Source organism: Puntigrus tetrazona, chromosome 13 (assembly GCF_018831695.1).
Source record: "Puntigrus tetrazona isolate hp1 chromosome 13, ASM1883169v1, whole genome shotgun sequence".
Taxonomy (NCBI): Eukaryota; Metazoa; Chordata; class Actinopteri; order Cypriniformes; family Cyprinidae; genus Puntigrus; species Puntigrus tetrazona.
The window spans coordinates 20,274,874-20,292,373 of NC_056711.1; the positions used below are offsets into that span (position 1 = coordinate 20,274,874).

Here is a 17,500-nt window from a genome sequence, read left to right on the forward strand (position 1 = left end):
CAGCATCGCTCCCTCCCTCCCTCCAAAAAAACCCTGCGGGATCCATCCATCATCCCGAATTCGGTAAGAAGCGAAGCCGTCTCCCGCAAAGCCAGGAATTGCAGCGATGTCGCGGAAAACCGTTCCAACGCCACGGAACGGCGAGCGCGGTTTAAAGCAATTAGCGCGAATACCTGCCGGAGAAGCGCGCGCGAGCACCCACCTGAAGTGCGCCGCTGCTCCGTGTGAGGCTCGACTCCGCCCGAACGCGAACCCGCAACACCTCAGACGCGGTGCATCCGCCGAACGCCGCTAAACGTCGAGTGTTTCCCCGCGCTCCTGCTCCGGCGCTCGGTGAGATGCGAGGGGAACCTCGGTGTGACGCACGAACGCAGGTGTCGCTGCGCCTTTAAGAACGCCCGCCGGACGCGGAGGGCGCGCGTTAATATCAGAAGACGCGCGGTGACGGCGGAGGATCGTTAGGGCTCGGTGTTTTTTTTTTTTTGCAGGGCGCACCGGAGGCACGTGAGGTTTCCCTGCTTCACGTGACATCACCGGGTCTCCCAGTCACCGGGATGACGTCACCGCTTCCGAAACGCTCGCGCTGTGACGTAACGGCTTCACGGCATTATAAGTTTTATTAACGAGCAAAGAATGCAGCTGGGAACTGGGATAGAATAATTAGGGCAATTATAATGCGGTAATAACACGGGATATATAATGTATAAGGAACTGAGCGGTACAGGCTAAAATAAAGCTTCTTCGTCGTTAAAGGAAACATAAGACATCCGTGGAAAAAAGCCTGTAACAGTGCATTGTGGGAAAATGTAGATTCTTTCAGTTTTAAAATATGAAAATATGACTTACTGATCTCTTCATCAGTTAAAAAGAAAAAAGCTTTTAACAGCATCACGATGCTTTTCGTAAAGTTGTTCATATTTGTGTTTTTATTGGAAATCGTGAAACCTGAATGAAGAAACAAGTTCAACACACCGAATCAAAATTTCTTGAGTATTTATATTTATATTATATATATAGGTGACATTTTATTACATCTCATAAATACAAAAACAAGGAAACAAACGTCCCAGCCAGTCTTAAATTACACAAACCACTTAATTCAACGGAACAATAACAAGAAGCCTTCTCCGCGTCGGACAGATTCACCCGTCTCTTCATGAGGGAGCGGCGCACGATAACTAAGAGACGAGCAGGGAAAACAGATTCAGACAGGCTCTGAGAAGACCAGACCTCCCTCGCCGACCACAATCACTCGTATGGAGATAGAGATTTCTGAAAACAAAGCGGCGGAGGCGGGGGGGGGAAAAAGGAGAAAGCATTCCCTTTCTGGTAAACACTAAAATATAAGACGGATCACGTTTAGGATCCGCGTTCAAGATGCTTTTGTAGTTTTTCAGGGATATAGTGTCGTCTTTTATTGTAAGCAGAAGTAGCTCTAATTGCGCTCGTCTTTAGAGGTAGATCTGACTGTTGCATGTTAAGTAACGCTTAAGTGGCCGCAACATGCAAAGAGCAGAAAAGAAGATAACCGTGATTTGGGACACGGTCGCTCGGGATAAACACTAGCACAGTTTCGTGATGAAGAACGTGAACACTGAGAGTAGATCTTGTAACACATTCGTTGCGCCGCCGCGTGTCGCTCCTGCGGACGGCACTCGCTGCTCAGATGACTGCGGCCTGGGTTTGACCGGGAAAGAGGGATTTCTATTCTCAGGACGGCGGCGGCGGCGGGTGGGCGAGACGGAAAGGCCTTCGAACGCTGGGTCTGGACGGACCAGATTGTAGCAGCTTTCAAAAAAAAAAAAAAAAAAAAAAAAAAAACAACACGCGCAACTACACGGAGCGGTCAGAACGGAGGAGGAGGAAACGCCTCCGCCTCACGAGACCCTGCTCGAGTGCCGTCCGTCATGGGGCGGGGCTTTGTGCATGCTGGCTCCTCCCCCTCCTCTCTGGTGGGCGGGACCTCTTCTCTCGGGGGGCGGGGTCAGCCTGCGGCGTAGCTGCTGAGGAACGAGTAGAACATGGGCAGCTTCAGGCGCTGCTGGTCTCGGCGGCACCAGGCGATCACCGTGCCCTCGCTGTTAGCCGTGTAGAGGTGATGGCCGTCACACGAGAACGTCAGGCTGAGGGACGAGCACACAGAAGGAAGGCTGCATTTATTTCAGCAAAAACACTACAAATATTCACATTATCACAGGTTTTCTGTGTTGAATGTTTAGTTTCAGCATCATTACTCCAGTCTTCAGTGTCACATGATCTTTCAGAAATCATTCTAATACACCGATTGAGAAACATTTATGATTTATTTGAAACAGCATTTAGTCTTTTAATGCATTAAATAATTTAAGGGGTCTATACTGGATTAAAAATATATTTTTTTAAATCCTGAAACCAGTTGTGCTGCACAATATTTTTGTGGAAACCGATTTTATTTTTTTCAACGACAGAAAGCATTTATTTGCAACGTCAAAAATGTCTTCACCGTAACTTCTGATCGATTTAATGCATTCTTGCTGAATATATTAATCAAAGTATTCCTTTTTTTTCTTTATTTCCAATAAACATGAAGGTTCCTGAAGGATCGTAAGACACTGAAGACTGCTGAAAAGTACATTATAATGTATATTACGATAGCAAATGCAGACTAATTTCCAGACCTTTGACTGGTAGCATGCAGAAACATTTATCTTTTCTAATGCAGATGTTAGAATAAATCTGTGTTGACGTCATAAACGAGGTCGAGTGTGCACCTTATGATAGGCCTGTTGGATTTTGGGAAGGTGATCTCTCTGACCGGCTTCAGGTCCCATGTGCTCCACAACCTGGAATATGAGAACAATATGATCAAGAACAGGGTCGGGAAGCACCGATGAGGGGGGAAAAAAATGCATTGCATGGAATTACGACAAGAAAACTAATCGAACAAGCTGATGAGTGGATGTGGATGTACCTGACCACACCGTTCTCCAGGCCGCCAGCGATCACGTTGACCGACACCCCCTCCGGCTGATTGGAGAACGCCACCGAACGGATGATCTCCCGGCAGTGAACGTGACCGATCAGGTCTCCGTTGATCGTCCACAGCCTCAGGTCGCTTCCTCCACCCACTGCGCACACCGAGAGAGCATTTATTTATATGTAGCGTGAGCGACTTCGGCAGCTGGACATTCAACGACTGTAAAGTAATGCAGACGGACACGGACCAGAATCACACACTGTGGCGATGTCTCCGGTCGTCTCACTGGCGGAGACGGCGTTGACCGGACTCTTGTGACCCGTGAGACTCTGGACGTAACACAACCTAACACACGAAACACAGCACAGAAACGCTGTATTAAAGCGATGCACTACTACTGTGATGTGAAAGCGCTGAAACAGCTTCTAATTATTACTACTAGTAAGTTTCATGAATAATCATAAAGAAATGGCAGGTAACAAAGATATTAAGCGTCATTTTTTAAGACTAAAATTGTATTTTTAATACTTTTTTTTTTTGCAGTTTATGGTGTTCAGTTAAGTAGATTCGCTCCATTAATATTTAAAAATATATTAAAATTAGTGGTGTCAAACGATTAAGTGCGATTAATCACATCCAAAATAAACGTTTTTGTTTACATAATATATGTTTCATGTACTGTATATATAAATGCACACACATAAATTCAAGACAAATGTTAAGTTTATAGATATATTTATATTCAAAAATCAATATATATTCCAAAAAAAAAATATATATATAGAGAGAGAGAGAGAATTATAACTGTGCATTATTTAGAAAATATTTATAAAAATTTTAAATGTCCTACCTACACTATAAAAATGTTTTCTGAAAGTGTAAATTAAATGTTATTATTTAGAAAATACTACTTCTGTATTAAGTATTTTTACTTAATTTAAGGTTTAATGTGTGTTACTTGACTTCTATATATATATATATATATATATATATATACACACACACACACACACACATATATATATATATATATATATATATATATATATATATATATATATATATATATATATATATATATATATATATATATATTTTTTTTTATATATATTAAGGTCAACATTAAATGTCTTTTTTGTATCTATATATGTTTTTCTATAATTTTGTATCATCTATATTCTTTGTATCTATCTATCTATAAGATTTAATTCTATGCGTTACTTGACTTTCTTGAAACTTGAGTTTCTTCACTATATTATATATTTTTTTACATTAAGGTCAACTTTAAATGTCTTTTTTGTATCTATATTGCATTAATATATCTTGATATGCATCCTAGCCTAGCTGTCTAAATAGCCTGCATGGTTTATTAGAAACAGACTAATAAACTCCAGGGACGTGTGAAGCACAGACCTGTTGAGGTCCCACAGTATGCAGGTCCCGTCTCGACTAACACTGATGAGGATGCTGTAGGGTTTACAGACGAACAGGCCCGTGACCTCCGCTGTGTGTCCGTACAGATGAACCTGCGTCTCCACCTCCATCTCCGTCGGCTGAGGGAGAAACACACTGTAATAACACGCAGATCTAAAGGGGAAGGGTTTTGCTAATGGCCTCATTAGAGAACGGATAATGGCCTCAATGAGCAGAAGAGAGCTGAAAGACCGGTTTAACAGACCATTCTGATCTGCTTTTATGGCCCAGAGTAAACAAACCAGCACATGGCTGTATGAGACAGCAGCTAAGAGTTAAATCACCCGGAGATTAACATTCAACACGTATATGGTTGATCTCGACAACTTCTGGCCAAAAAAACCCCCCTAAAGATGATCTTATTTTATTTCTCATTTTCATTTACTACTTACTTTCATTTAAAACTAAAACTAAATATATTTTAACATAATAAAAATACCAGTGGCACTGTGAATAATTGTGATACTTAAAATTAACTAATATTTCGCAATGTATATGTAATTGAAATACATTTATATAAAAGTTTATTAAGTAATGAACGCTTTTTTTGTGAAATTTCTTATTTAGTTGAACTTATACTTGTAAATGTAACTACAATGAAAATAAGAATTTATAAAAATGAAATAGACGTATTTGGAAAAGTGAGTAAATAATGATAAAACGGAAACAAAATGACAAAAATGTTCAAATTAAATTATTAATAAAAACTCAAAATAAAACTAATATCAAAATAATAAAGCGTTTCGCTTGTGATGTTGTTTGACTGCACTTTAAATTAAATAGCATTTAAAAATATATTAAAATTATAATGCTTTATATAAAATGATAATTCAGTGCATTACAGTAATAAAAAAATTAGCTCTTGCATCTCTACTATAATGATAAGACTTAAATCACTTAAAAAAAAAAAAAAAAAAGACCTTTTTTAAAATTATTTTTACAGTGATTCTGGTCTTGAAAAGAGCGGTGTGAGCGGTCCGTGGATGACATGAAGACGGGTTTGAAACAACACGCATGACAGAGCTGAAATACTCCCCGTGTCAGAGAGATTCGTTTAAACAAACGCGAGAAGCAGAACGGCACCTGCGTTATCAATGAGAGAGAGTTTGAAAGAGCTGTCTGACGCCCAGACTTCAGCCCACCTGTGGGCCGCAGGAAATGTGTTTCTAGGGCAACCGGGAGATAACTAACAAGGCCACTACAAACACTGTGTGTGTGTGTGTGTGTGTGTGTGTGTAGGTGCTCTACAGGGAGTGATAATGGACGTGGGCGGCCGCGTGGGTGGGGGAAGAGGGGGGCCATGTTGCCATGGTTACGCACCATGGTGGTGGTGAAGCGGTTGCTGTAGGCGGTTATGACTCCACACTTGCTGCCTGTAAACAGCTGACAACTGTCCGGCACCCAGGCGCAGCTAGTCACCTGAGGAGAGAGCGGAGATTACATTTACATCGAGTCACTCGGCAACAGGCCACGGAGTCGGAGAGGTTTGCAGCCGATCCTCGAAGACGGCCAAGGGCTCGGGTGGAGGGAGAAGGGAACATTTCTTGCAAAAGTGATTTTGGGACGAACGATAAAGTGACGCTCACTTCCTCAGAGAGGGAGATGAAAGCAGCAGACCAGCTATCAAGATCAAGATTTCACCCAAAATCTGAATAAAAACAACAATATTAGCTTTTAATCCAGTAAGTGACACTAAAAACGTGACAGCAAGGACATTTATAATGTCACAAAAGACACCTACAAAATATGCCTGAAACATATTAGTCACTGCAACAATGATCCGATCTCTCAGTATTTGCTCATTTAAATCCAGGCAGTGTAAAGAGAGGACTATTACGATTTTTGCTCTGTGACATTTTCATAACAATCGAAAACCACAGCTCAATTATGCAAAGTATGTATGGTTTCGTTGTGTTGATTTAGGGGCGCCATTTAACCTGATATCTCTCTGTGAGATCCATTTCTTCATATTCAGCAGAGGGTGCTGTGGACGTCTGTATGCGACCGACTAAGGCGGATGTGTGTGGCTCTGACCTGGTGCAGCGGGGAGCACTGGATGAAGTTGATGGGCGGCTCGCTCTGTTTGCTCTTCAGACGCAGCATGTTGTCGTTGTAACCCCAGCTCAGGATGGCCGACCACTGTATGTCGGTGCTGTGCATGCTCCTCACACCTGAGAGACGAGGGAAAAAAAGCAGATTTTCTACGACAGCGCATTCATTTCCGCTGGCATTATGGGAACTGTGTTGTTCGTTCATGCGTATAATTGTGATAAGACACAAATGCAGATGCAATAAAAGCACTAGTAACTGGTCACGGACCAAAACACGGCCAAGATTAGGAATTGGCTGACGTATTAGCCGCTAAGATTAATCATTCAGTATTTTTTTTTTTTTTTACACCTGGTATTAACATCCGTTTGACCGAACAAGACTGAATAAAACATCTGCTAATAAATGCATAGTAGCAGACAAAGAAATGCACTAAATACATCAGGAGCGCATTCATAAACACTATTGTTCAAACATTTGGGGTCAGAAAGATTCGGTCAATAGTACAATAAAAAAAAAAAAAAAAAAAAAGTTTTCTGCGTGAATATACTGCAAAATGTAATTTTTCAGCATCATAACTCCTTCAGAGATCACTATAAAATGCTGATTTAATAAAGAAACATCAATGTTGAAAACAGTGGCGTTTCTCCATATTTTAGTGGAAACCACGCCGCATTTAATTTTTTAGGATTCTTTGATAAATGGGAACAATGCTGAATAAAAGCAGACACGTCTTTCATCTTTCTGACCCCAAACTGGGTATGCGAGGTTTATAATTTCATGCTTATGCACGATGAAGCAGGCTGTCGTGAGCGTCCTCCTTCACCTTGCTCTTTGCTGTAGATCATCATGAGGCAGAACTTGCGCGAGAGGCCGCAGATGGCACGTGTGGGCAGAGCCAGCAGGGAGCCGAAGTGTTCTCCGTGAGGTTGACTGAAACAGACCACGGGGTCCGGAGCGCTGGGGGACCCCACATACTCGCCCCATTTCAAGCCCTTTATCCACGGCAGAGGACTCTGCAGACAACACAAGAGGGATCGGAGGCTGAAAAAGGCCAACTGCACAATCTGGGATGCAAATAAAATCTTTTGGCTCCAGAAGATCTGACCCACTTCGACAACAACAGGGTAAACGGGAAAACGACGCGTTTTATGAGAAACACTTTCACCCAAGAATATCTGAGACATGTAGCATTCAATCACTTCCTCAGTAATGTATTGTCTGTTTGTTTAGAGCCGTTTTAGCTTGATCTGTGCAGATTTTTTTTACTGGAGCAAGCGTTATTATGGGCGTTTGGCCAGAAGCAACGAACATGTAATTAAAGCATAATTGTCTTCTCAGTATGTCGGACTGTAATGGACAGGAGTGCTGTGGATTATCGTGAATTTTTTTAATCAGCCGTTTGGACTCTCATTCTGACGGCACCCATTCACTGCAGTGCATCCATTGCCGAGACACTGATGCAACGCTGCATTTCTCCAAAACTCATCCTCATCTTGAGTGACCTGAGGATGAGTACACGTTAAGCAAATATTATCCCTTTAATGTCAATCTGAATAATAATCTGTCTGTCTGCCGTACCGGGTAGACGGTTTCTTTGGGCTGCTCGCGGCTCTCTCTGAAGGCCAGCTGCACCAGGAGGCCCATGGCTGCGGGCAGCTCTGCCTCTGAGAGGAGTCTGCTTCCGGCTCGGCTGATGTGCGAGGCGTTGAACAGCTGTCTGGGAGTTTGGCCGTACGTCTTGATCATCGTTTCTAGAGCCCGGCGCTGCACTGAGTCTTCAACGGCTGATACATCCATGCCAAAATAAGTCTAGAAAGGAGGGAGAGGAAAAAATCAGATGGATACTACTTGACAGGCTAAAGTTAATAGATGTGTAACACTATATATACACTACAAATCTATTATGATATATATGTATATATGTGTAATATATATATATATATATATATATATATATATATATATATATGTATATATATATATATATATATATATATATATATATATATATATATATATATATATATATATATATATATATATATATATATATATATATATATATATATATATATATATATATATATATATATATATATATATTTTTTTTTAATACACTACCATTCAAAGGTCTGGGCTTAATAATACTGATTTTTATAAAGAAATTAAAGCTTTTATTCAGCAAGGATGCATCAAAAGTGAAAGCAAAGGTATTTATAATGTTGCAAAACATCTCCATTTCAAATAAATGCTATTCGTTTGAACGTTATATCCAAATAAGATTGATAATAATAATCAGGAATATTTCCTGAGCAGCAAATGAACATGTTAGAATGATTTCTGAAGGATCATGCGTCACTGAAGACCGGAGGAATGACGCTGAATATTCAGCTTGGACCACAGCAATAAATTAATTCTATTCACATAGAAAACAGTAAAAATATTTCACAATATCACAGTTTTTACAGTGTTTTTGATCAAATGAATGCAGCCTTCAAGAGCATATACAACACAAAAAAAACACACCTACCTTAAACATTTTGAACGGTAGTGTTTGTAATTTAATGTTCATGAAATAGGCATAACAAAAAATAATGTCTCATATTTTCTTCAATTTTTGAACTTTGGGATGAAATGTGATCTGGGCGTGTTTTTGACAGGCTTTGATCTAGCAATCAAAAAAAAAAAAAAAAAAAAGGAAAACATCAGCGTTTAGTGTCTAGCTGTACAGGAGGAGGACTCGTACCGCAGGATGAAAGACGTTAATGGCCTGGACCGCAGCTTTGCCCTTTTGCTTGAGTCCGAACACCAGGTCAATCCACTGGCACAGCGTCTGCGAGACTTGATCCGACTCCAGAGCCTGTCTGTGGATGAGGATGAAGAGTCTCGGGTCGTTCCTGGCCCACGGCGGCAGATTCACGTGGTTCACCCGCTCGCTGTTCTGCCGCACGCCGAAGTCAAAACCTGCCAGAGGGGAAAGCGGAAAATACCACGCTAACATTAGAGGAGGGAAGACGCGTTAAAACGCGTTAGCGTGAATATTCATGGCTTCCATCTTGAAGATCTAGGTTACTTAAAGCGGTGTTTCTCAGCTGGTGGGGTGCGGAGCGTACGGCCAAAAGAAACAACATCACGAGGCTTTTATTTTAAAAAGACGCCCATGAAAGCCGGTACACTTCTGTCTGATGCAGTTTTTATATCGGATGAAAAAAATACGTCGTCCCAGTTCATCTGACATGTTGATAGGCTGAAAGTCAGAGTCATTATTCTATAAATTCGTTATTTCGTCCTGCCGTAGTGCGCACTGCATATCACCAGACCAGCTGAGAACCACTGACTTCAAGGGTGCTTCTCTTTCTTTTGATTAAGACAAAGGTGTTTTTACGGCACCAAGACTACATTCACAAAAATACATCCAGAAGCTTAAAGTTCCTCGCAAACAACTCATGAAGATAAACTCGAAGAAAACATGTTAGTTTTGTGCAGCAGGGAATAGTTCTTAAAGTAACGAAAATAAAAAAAGCAATTAAAATGAAGTAATATCGCAATTTGTCGTCCACGGTTTAATTTTAACAATAAATTTTGCGCGGTAACTTATTTTGCACGCTTTTATTTCATTACCAACATTTTTAGAATAAGTTATTATTTTTTTCCCAATAAAAACCAAAGATTTCACAGGCACCTATTATCAACACATTTAAAAAAAACGTACAAAACGCAGGTTATTTCAGTGGTATTCGTTTGATTATAAATGCTTCTTGACTATAAAAACAAATACTTACTAAATGGTAAAACTTTTAATACATTTTTAAGCATGCTTTTCGATTACGAAATTTTATTTAAGCATCAAACCGTCCAAAAATTAAACAAATAAATGAATAAATAAAATAAATTTTATATGGCCCCCGAAAACGTCATTGTTGCTAAATTGTGTTAGAAAATTCTACTAAACTAAACAGGAGTGCTTTTATTTTTGTGTTTAAACATTAAAACAAAGCCCAGAAAAAGAAGGCGGATGCTAGAAGAAGCGGTCGAGAAAACCAGCAGTAAAAGAGCGCCACCTTCTCTGTTGACCAGAAACTCGGGCAGGTAGAAGAACTCTGGGATGAGCTCTTTAACATCCGTCATGGACTCGTAGGAAGACAGACGCCACGTGGTGTTCATCGAGTGGAACGTTCGGTCAGGAATATCAAAGCTCTGGTCTGTGAGACACACAAAACCTTTCATTAGTTTCTTGTGTACCCCGATACGGATAAACCAACGCAACTAAAAATAGGCCGAGAAAGAAGGGAAGACGAATAAAGAGGCTGGATGAAAGGCCTGATCGTCTTTCTGAGGCTAATGCGTGTAGCGTGAGGCTTCAGAAAGGCTCTTTTCAACGACAGCCTTTAAAAGCAGCGCACGTTTGAAGACCTCGCCGCACGCGCAGGTGCTGTTAAATATTAAAAAAAGCGGCAAAATACTAATTATGGTGCTGGATAAACTCAAGGAGCTACAGCTGCGCAAGCTTGCCACACAGAGTTATCTTTGTTAAGGCTCGGCTGCATTAGGTTTAACTTGACACGCATTCAAAATGATTCAATTGCTTGATTAAGTACCAAAATAATCAAAAATGGCATTTATTAACCCCCGTAAGGCCCATCTTAAGAAACAACAGTCAGAATTTCTTTAATGGACATTTCATTGACAAAACACGATGCTAATCTAAAAAGTTGCGTATCTGTTTTAGTGGAGCATCGTATTTGATCTTTTATGGCCCGTACGCTCTGATATGGTGAGGATATGAAGGGAGAAAAAACCCGAATAAAACTGCAATTTGGTGTAGATGCTGATATTTATAAGGCCAAAAAGTGATGCAATTGTGAAAGTTGTAAATGTTGTAATGAGATCTTTATACAGTGTAGCAGTGCTTGCATACGATTATCTAAATACCAGCGGCCACTCTATTTCTCAGATAATATGTCGTAGTAAAATGATATTTAAATGAGCCAGATATATAATGCATTGCCATCCGATGACTGAAAGATAGTCAAACAAATGTTTTTCAAGTGCCTGATGATCATTTGATGATCACATTTCGGCACGACGGTCAATTACGGCTAAGTTGCTTCAGTCCAGTAAGTGTTTATCTTGAAATGTTACTGGATACTCCTCCATTTACGTGATAAAAATCAGTCAGTTCAGTCGCGTATCATTTACAGAAGAAACTTCAGCAGGGTTTAGCAGGGTTCAGGGTTATTATCGCTCCTTGTGTTTGTGTTCAGATTCAAACGGACCTTGATAGGCCAGGAACATCTTGGTGAAGGGAGGCAGGCGGACGAGGAAGTGCAGGACGGTGCCGCTGTTGGAGTAGTGAGAGCCGTAGTGATAGGGCTGGACGGGGGGCATGGGGTCGTCCTCTCTCTTGCCTTTCTTATACTCCTCCTCCAGATACTGCGGAGGAAAGCACCGTTACAAGATGCAGCCGTGCACCGTTTCGCTTTTCTTTCTTCTCCGCTGAACAATGTTGCTTCACTAAATGTTTAGATTGTTGAACATTTCCTCTAACCTAGCTCATAATGCCAGTTTTGGCATAAATTACGATCGCATTTATTTTTTATTTCTTAAGTTTAGTTCAAATAAAGCTGTCTGTATGTCGTAAATGATTTTCACGTCAACAAAACAAAATTGTATTGGATCAAATATCAGAACTGACTGACATAATACCCTAAAACTAACTGAAATCGTGTCTTATAAATGTCTTATAAAAATTCTACATTTGTATTAAATCATATTATTTGATCATGTATTCACTCATATGATAAATAATATATTATAAATCGTAATAAAAATATAAATATATTATTAAACAATATTATATATGTAATAAATTATAATACATGATTATTTATAATAATGTGGTTGTAGGAATTAATTTTTTGTGATGCTACGTCAGGGTTTGGCCAGAAGAAAATATCTTAGAAGTGTTGCCATCTACTGTTTGTGCTGTAAATGTGCCTAAAAATGCTGCCTGCGTAGACAGCTCTGAGGTTCTGGAACAGAGCCACGGTGTGATTGGTTAACAGGCGCTGGTGTAAACAGGAATTAGAGCCTGCATCGCTGCAATACCCTGTAATTGTCCACGTAACGGTCTTCCTTCTCTTTCGACTGCACCGCGATGGGTTTGCTGAGGTTCCTGTTGAACCAACAAGACAAAACAAAGCAAAAATCAGTGCCACTTTGTTAATTGACATATTTTCGGATGGTGGTACTAATATATCTATATTACATTAAAATAGTAGAAATAGAAGTGTGTAAATTTCATTCTGAGCAACTATTACGTTTCAACAAATACTTATAAATATATTTTTTTAAATTATATTTTATAACTTATGTATAAATCTATTTTATAATTCAATTATCTAATATATATATATATATATATATACATACACATATATATATATATATATATATATATTAATTATATATATATATAATTAATTATATATATATATATATATATATATATACATATATATATAAATAATTAATTATATATTAATTATATGTATGTATATATATATATATATATATATATATATTACACACATATATATATATATATATAAACACACACACACATACATATATATATATATATATATATATATATATATACATATATATATATATATATATATATATATATACATACATACATACATATTTGTAATTATATATGATAAATATTATATATATATATATATATATATATATATATATATATATATATATATATATATATATATATATCTTTATCTTTATAATGTGTGTGTGTGTGTGTGTGTGTGTGTGTGTGTGTGTGTGTGTGTGTGTTAATTTGAAAGACAGATATATGTTATTTGGTAAAAAACAAAACAAAATCTGAAATACATATATTATATGAATCAGTAATTATTTTCAATCATTTTTTGAACATGGAACTAATAAATACGAGGTATGCTGAGAAACATCACACAAATAGAGTACTGATTCTGGCTCTGGCCTGTAAATGGAGGTGTCCTGCAGGTCCAGCGTCTCATTGATGTAGTCTCTCAGGATGAAGGGGAAGACGGGGTACTGCATGAGGTCGTTGAACGAGCGGCCCGCGTGCTTGTTGAGGTGGGTGAGGTACTCGAAGTTGGTTATCTGTCCTGAGCTCCACAGGTGCGTGAGGGCAGAGATGTTCCCGTACTCCAGCAGGTTGGGCAGCTCCGAGGTCAGGATGTTGTGGTAGACGTCATCACGGAACTGGGGCGGATCAACGGGAAGTTAGAGTGGAACGACCGCGTGAATATAAATCCTTCAGCAGCTACCTGTGTCGTTACCTTGGTGGTGTCGAAGGCGAGCAGCAGCGTCCTGCCGTTAGTGAGGAAGATCTCCATAGCATTGTCTCTGAGCTGCCACCAGCGCTTGTGAACCTCCTTTATCTCCTCATACGTCCAGGAGAAGGAGGCCGGTTCTGTCTCTCCGTGAGGACTCTGGTGAGACAACCCATTATTAACCTCTAAAACACACTCTTATAGCATGTTATGAGTAACTGTACAGAAACAACCAAAACCAATCGAAAGTGTTATATTTGCTGGAACAAAAAGAAAACGGATCAGAGTTATCATTAACTAAAACTAAATAACAACTAGACGCATAAATACGAACTGAAATGGTAACACTTTACAGTAAGATATCATTTGTTAACATCACTTGATGTATTAACTAACATGAACGAACAAAAGAAAACGTGATTTTAATAATGCATTAGTAAATGCTGAAAATAACAACATTAGCTAAGGTTAAGAAATGCCGTACATTTATTGTTCAATCTTAGTTCACGTTAAATAATGAACGTTATTGTAAAGCGTTAGCACTAAAATAAAATAAAAAGGCTAACTTGTAATATGTTGCCAATTATTTTAAGTTGAAGTATTCAATTAAATAAACTAAAACTATTAAAACAATAAATAATAATACAAATTACAAAAACAACTAAACTCATTTTCAATAAAATTAAATCTACTTCAAAATATTAACCAAAAAATAATGGTATATCAATTATACTAAAAAAACACTGGACTTTATAATAATAATAATAATAATAATAATAATAATAATATTAGAAAGGTGGTAAAGCGTATATTTTAGTAAATTAGACAACTTAACACTTCCAATTTTTTTCCATTTCTCTGAAATTTGATGGACAAAAACTTAAAAATATTATTCAAGACCAACGCATGCTACAGTTTAACTATTAGCGTACATCCCTGACGTTTAGCAAAGTAACTTACTTGGTTATCAAGTGTCTCGGTAACGTTATCCTCCACAAAGTACATCCCAGATTTTCCTGCAAACCCACAAAACAAGGCAGATGGTTTTAGCAGCCAGTGAAGACGAGACTCATGTTACAAAGGGCAGGCGAGTCTTACCCAGCAACAGCTCTCCTGCCGTCTCTCTCGAGGGCGCCACGCTTACGCACTTTCTCGTGAACCTAAACAGAAATAAAACGTTTTTTTTATTTTTTTTTATTTAATTATCTGAAACTCTGCGGTGCGACTCTGAAACTAGTTACTAGCTGTGCAGTATCAGTACCTGATGGGCTCGCTGGTGGCTTTGTCCTTCACTATGGACGAAGAGGAGTGAGTTTTATCCTCAAACAGGAAGGCCAGAGGAGCCTTGATGGCATCTGTGATGAACAAACCACGTGCATGAGACCAATAACATCATAACATTGTCATAACCTCTTAACGGTCACCCTTCCTCTCAACGGGATGCCTATTTACTTCATTATATCACAAATAACTCTAATCATGACAAACAGAAGGGTCTAAAACTCTCAATTAGATATTACACTGCTGTTAATCTTTATAAATTATGTAGGAAAAGTAATAGATTAATTTATGGCAAGAGTGCACCTTCAAATCTGTATCACAACAAGAGTTCTTTTTTTATCACATTCTAGAAATTATTAAATTATATCAATTATACTTATATAATTATGTCAGTATTATACTGTATCATATCAGCATTTTATTCATTTGTTTACTTCACTTATTTATTTATTAATATTTGTTAACTAATTAATTTTCAATTTTTACTTGTTTAATTAGAAATGTATTTACTCAGTGATTTTATTTACTTATTAATTCTTGCATTTATTACTTCTTTTTTTTTTGTTATCTATATGCCAAAAAAAAAAAGAAAATGAGAAATATTTTGAGATATTTTTCTGACAAAAATCGCATGGATTGGCTACAGGAGGCAGGTTTAATTCCGTTTGCACGCACTTTATTCAGTGATTTGGACTGTTAAAGGGAAACGCAGCTTATAAGCATGTGGATGATTTTTATCGTAACTCTGATTGGATTTGGTTAATGCCGAGCGCTCGAATCTCACCGTCTAGTTTGTGCCGGTCTTTGAGCAGATATTTGTTAGGGATGGTCAGGTAGCAGCGCTGCAGACGTCTCCGTTCTCTGTTGGGCCCCTCGGTGGGGTCCAGCTGCCAGGAAGTGGGGTAGGACGACTGATCGTACCACACCGCCCTGTACCACGGGGAAAAACAGCATCACGCGCCGATGAAGATGAGCAAACGGTGACATGAGCGAGCTATTCGATGTGTTGTGCTGCGAGCGATGCTGACCGGTCGTGAGTGAGCTGCTGGACCAGCTCCTGCCAGTGACGGCTGGCGCTCAGGTCGGTCTTGTAAAGGCCTCTGATGTGCTGCATGACCTTCTTCCGCTCCATGCCCTGCCGGAGAGACACGTTCTGAGTGACGTCAGCAGCGATCTTCGAGATGTCCTTCGACTTCCCGTCCAGCCTCTGCAGCAAGCTGACTCGGAGAACGGAAAGAGCTTAGAAAACGCCTAAGAAGCATGTTATTTTGAGATGTTGCGTTTCTCTCGGGGCGCTCACCTCCTCTGCGTGTTGGCCAGCTTCTTCTCCCAGGCTCCTTTGCTGGTTCTAGCCTCTGACTCGTATTTCAGTTGCTCCTTAATAAAGAATAGTAACATTAATAATGGTTGAACGTTAATAAAGTGAGCGGTTTTGAACTACAGACTAGTCGAAAGTAGTCATATTAGTAGCATTCACAGAATATTGGCATGCTGTAAACTGAAAAAAACCCAAAACAAAACAAACAAATCATGCAAATTTGGACTATTATTATACACAGACCTCAGGGGGAAACTAAAATGCTAAAAAAGTGCAGAATGTGACCTTTTTTAACTCGAGAAACCAGTGCCATCAATCTCATTTGCATCGAATATTTACTTTTATGCATTTGGAAGATGCACACGCAAAAAATATTTAGGCCTAAATTTTAAATCGCGTATAAAATTCCCATCAATTTGGACTATACAGATTTAACATGTGATGAATATTTGTCAGTCATATATAAATAAAGCAAGCCAGTGTTATATAATGGCACGCATAAACTGAATGTGTCTAAATATACAATAACCAGATTATGTATTTATCATCAAATGTTCCACAGATATTTTAACCATGCTCATGCTTTTTAACATGCTTTTCAAAAACTGATTATTTAAATAAAACCAAATAGATGCAAATAGTTAATAACAAACTTTGCAAAGACCATTTTTTTTAATGCATGTTCCATTCACGACACGTTAAGTTTAGATTATGTTAAACCTTTGAATTGCATATGAAAAGCACTCAAGTTCAGGCATCCCCTGAATCGAACCTGATGGAGTGCGTCTGGCCGCGCTCACCTCTTTGATGGCTTTGAGCAGGTCTGGTTTGGCCGGAGCGCCGGGCGGGATGCAGCGGTGGCCGCAGAGCTTCAGCGCCGTCATGAAGGTGTTGGCAGCCGCCTGTTCTTCTTTGCTCAGAGAGTCTTTGTGATCGTGCAACAGCTCGTACAGATACAGAGCCAGCTTGGGCCCGTGCTAATAACAAAAAGGACACCAACAGGAACGACTGAGGAATTATAGTCAGAGGTATATATACTATATAAGGATCTCTGCTATTGGTCACCTTGCATACCCT

At 39.0% G+C, this 17,500-nt stretch overlaps 2 protein-coding genes across 3 annotated transcripts in view; both read right to left on the reverse strand.

Moving 5' to 3' along the window:
- The window catches only part of LOC122356211 (guanine nucleotide-binding protein G(I)/G(S)/G(O) subunit gamma-4), a 10,602-nt gene extending 10,089 nt beyond the window's left edge, over positions 1 to 513 (reverse strand). Inside the window, exon 1 of one of the 2 annotated variants that reach the window (XM_043254718.1) lies at positions 203 to 513. The gene's annotated coding sequence lies outside the window, so the exon portion shown is untranslated. Of the gene's footprint in view, positions 159 to 202 lie in introns of those variants that run through there. The other variant, XM_043254719.1, reaches the window with a different exon arrangement.
- A 390-nt stretch (positions 514 to 903) lies between these two features.
- The window catches only part of lyst (lysosomal trafficking regulator), a 69,906-nt gene continuing 53,309 nt past the window's right edge, over positions 904 to 17,500 (reverse strand). The window contains 22 exon segments of the mRNA XM_043254721.1: positions 904 to 2,123; positions 2,751 to 2,822; positions 2,951 to 3,107; positions 3,204 to 3,301; positions 4,370 to 4,509; positions 5,750 to 5,848; positions 6,464 to 6,600; positions 7,305 to 7,494; positions 8,060 to 8,290; positions 9,228 to 9,445; positions 10,543 to 10,683; positions 11,758 to 11,914; positions 12,590 to 12,656; positions 13,509 to 13,753; positions 13,831 to 13,983; positions 14,785 to 14,840; positions 14,923 to 14,984; positions 15,086 to 15,179; positions 15,890 to 16,035; positions 16,134 to 16,322; positions 16,406 to 16,482; positions 17,224 to 17,400. Coding sequence (XP_043110656.1) covers positions 1,985 to 2,123; positions 2,751 to 2,822; positions 2,951 to 3,107; positions 3,204 to 3,301; positions 4,370 to 4,509; positions 5,750 to 5,848; positions 6,464 to 6,600; positions 7,305 to 7,494; positions 8,060 to 8,290; positions 9,228 to 9,445; positions 10,543 to 10,683; positions 11,758 to 11,914; positions 12,590 to 12,656; positions 13,509 to 13,753; positions 13,831 to 13,983; positions 14,785 to 14,840; positions 14,923 to 14,984; positions 15,086 to 15,179; positions 15,890 to 16,035; positions 16,134 to 16,322; positions 16,406 to 16,482; positions 17,224 to 17,400 — 3,045 coding nt within the window. The 3' untranslated portion in view covers positions 904 to 1,984.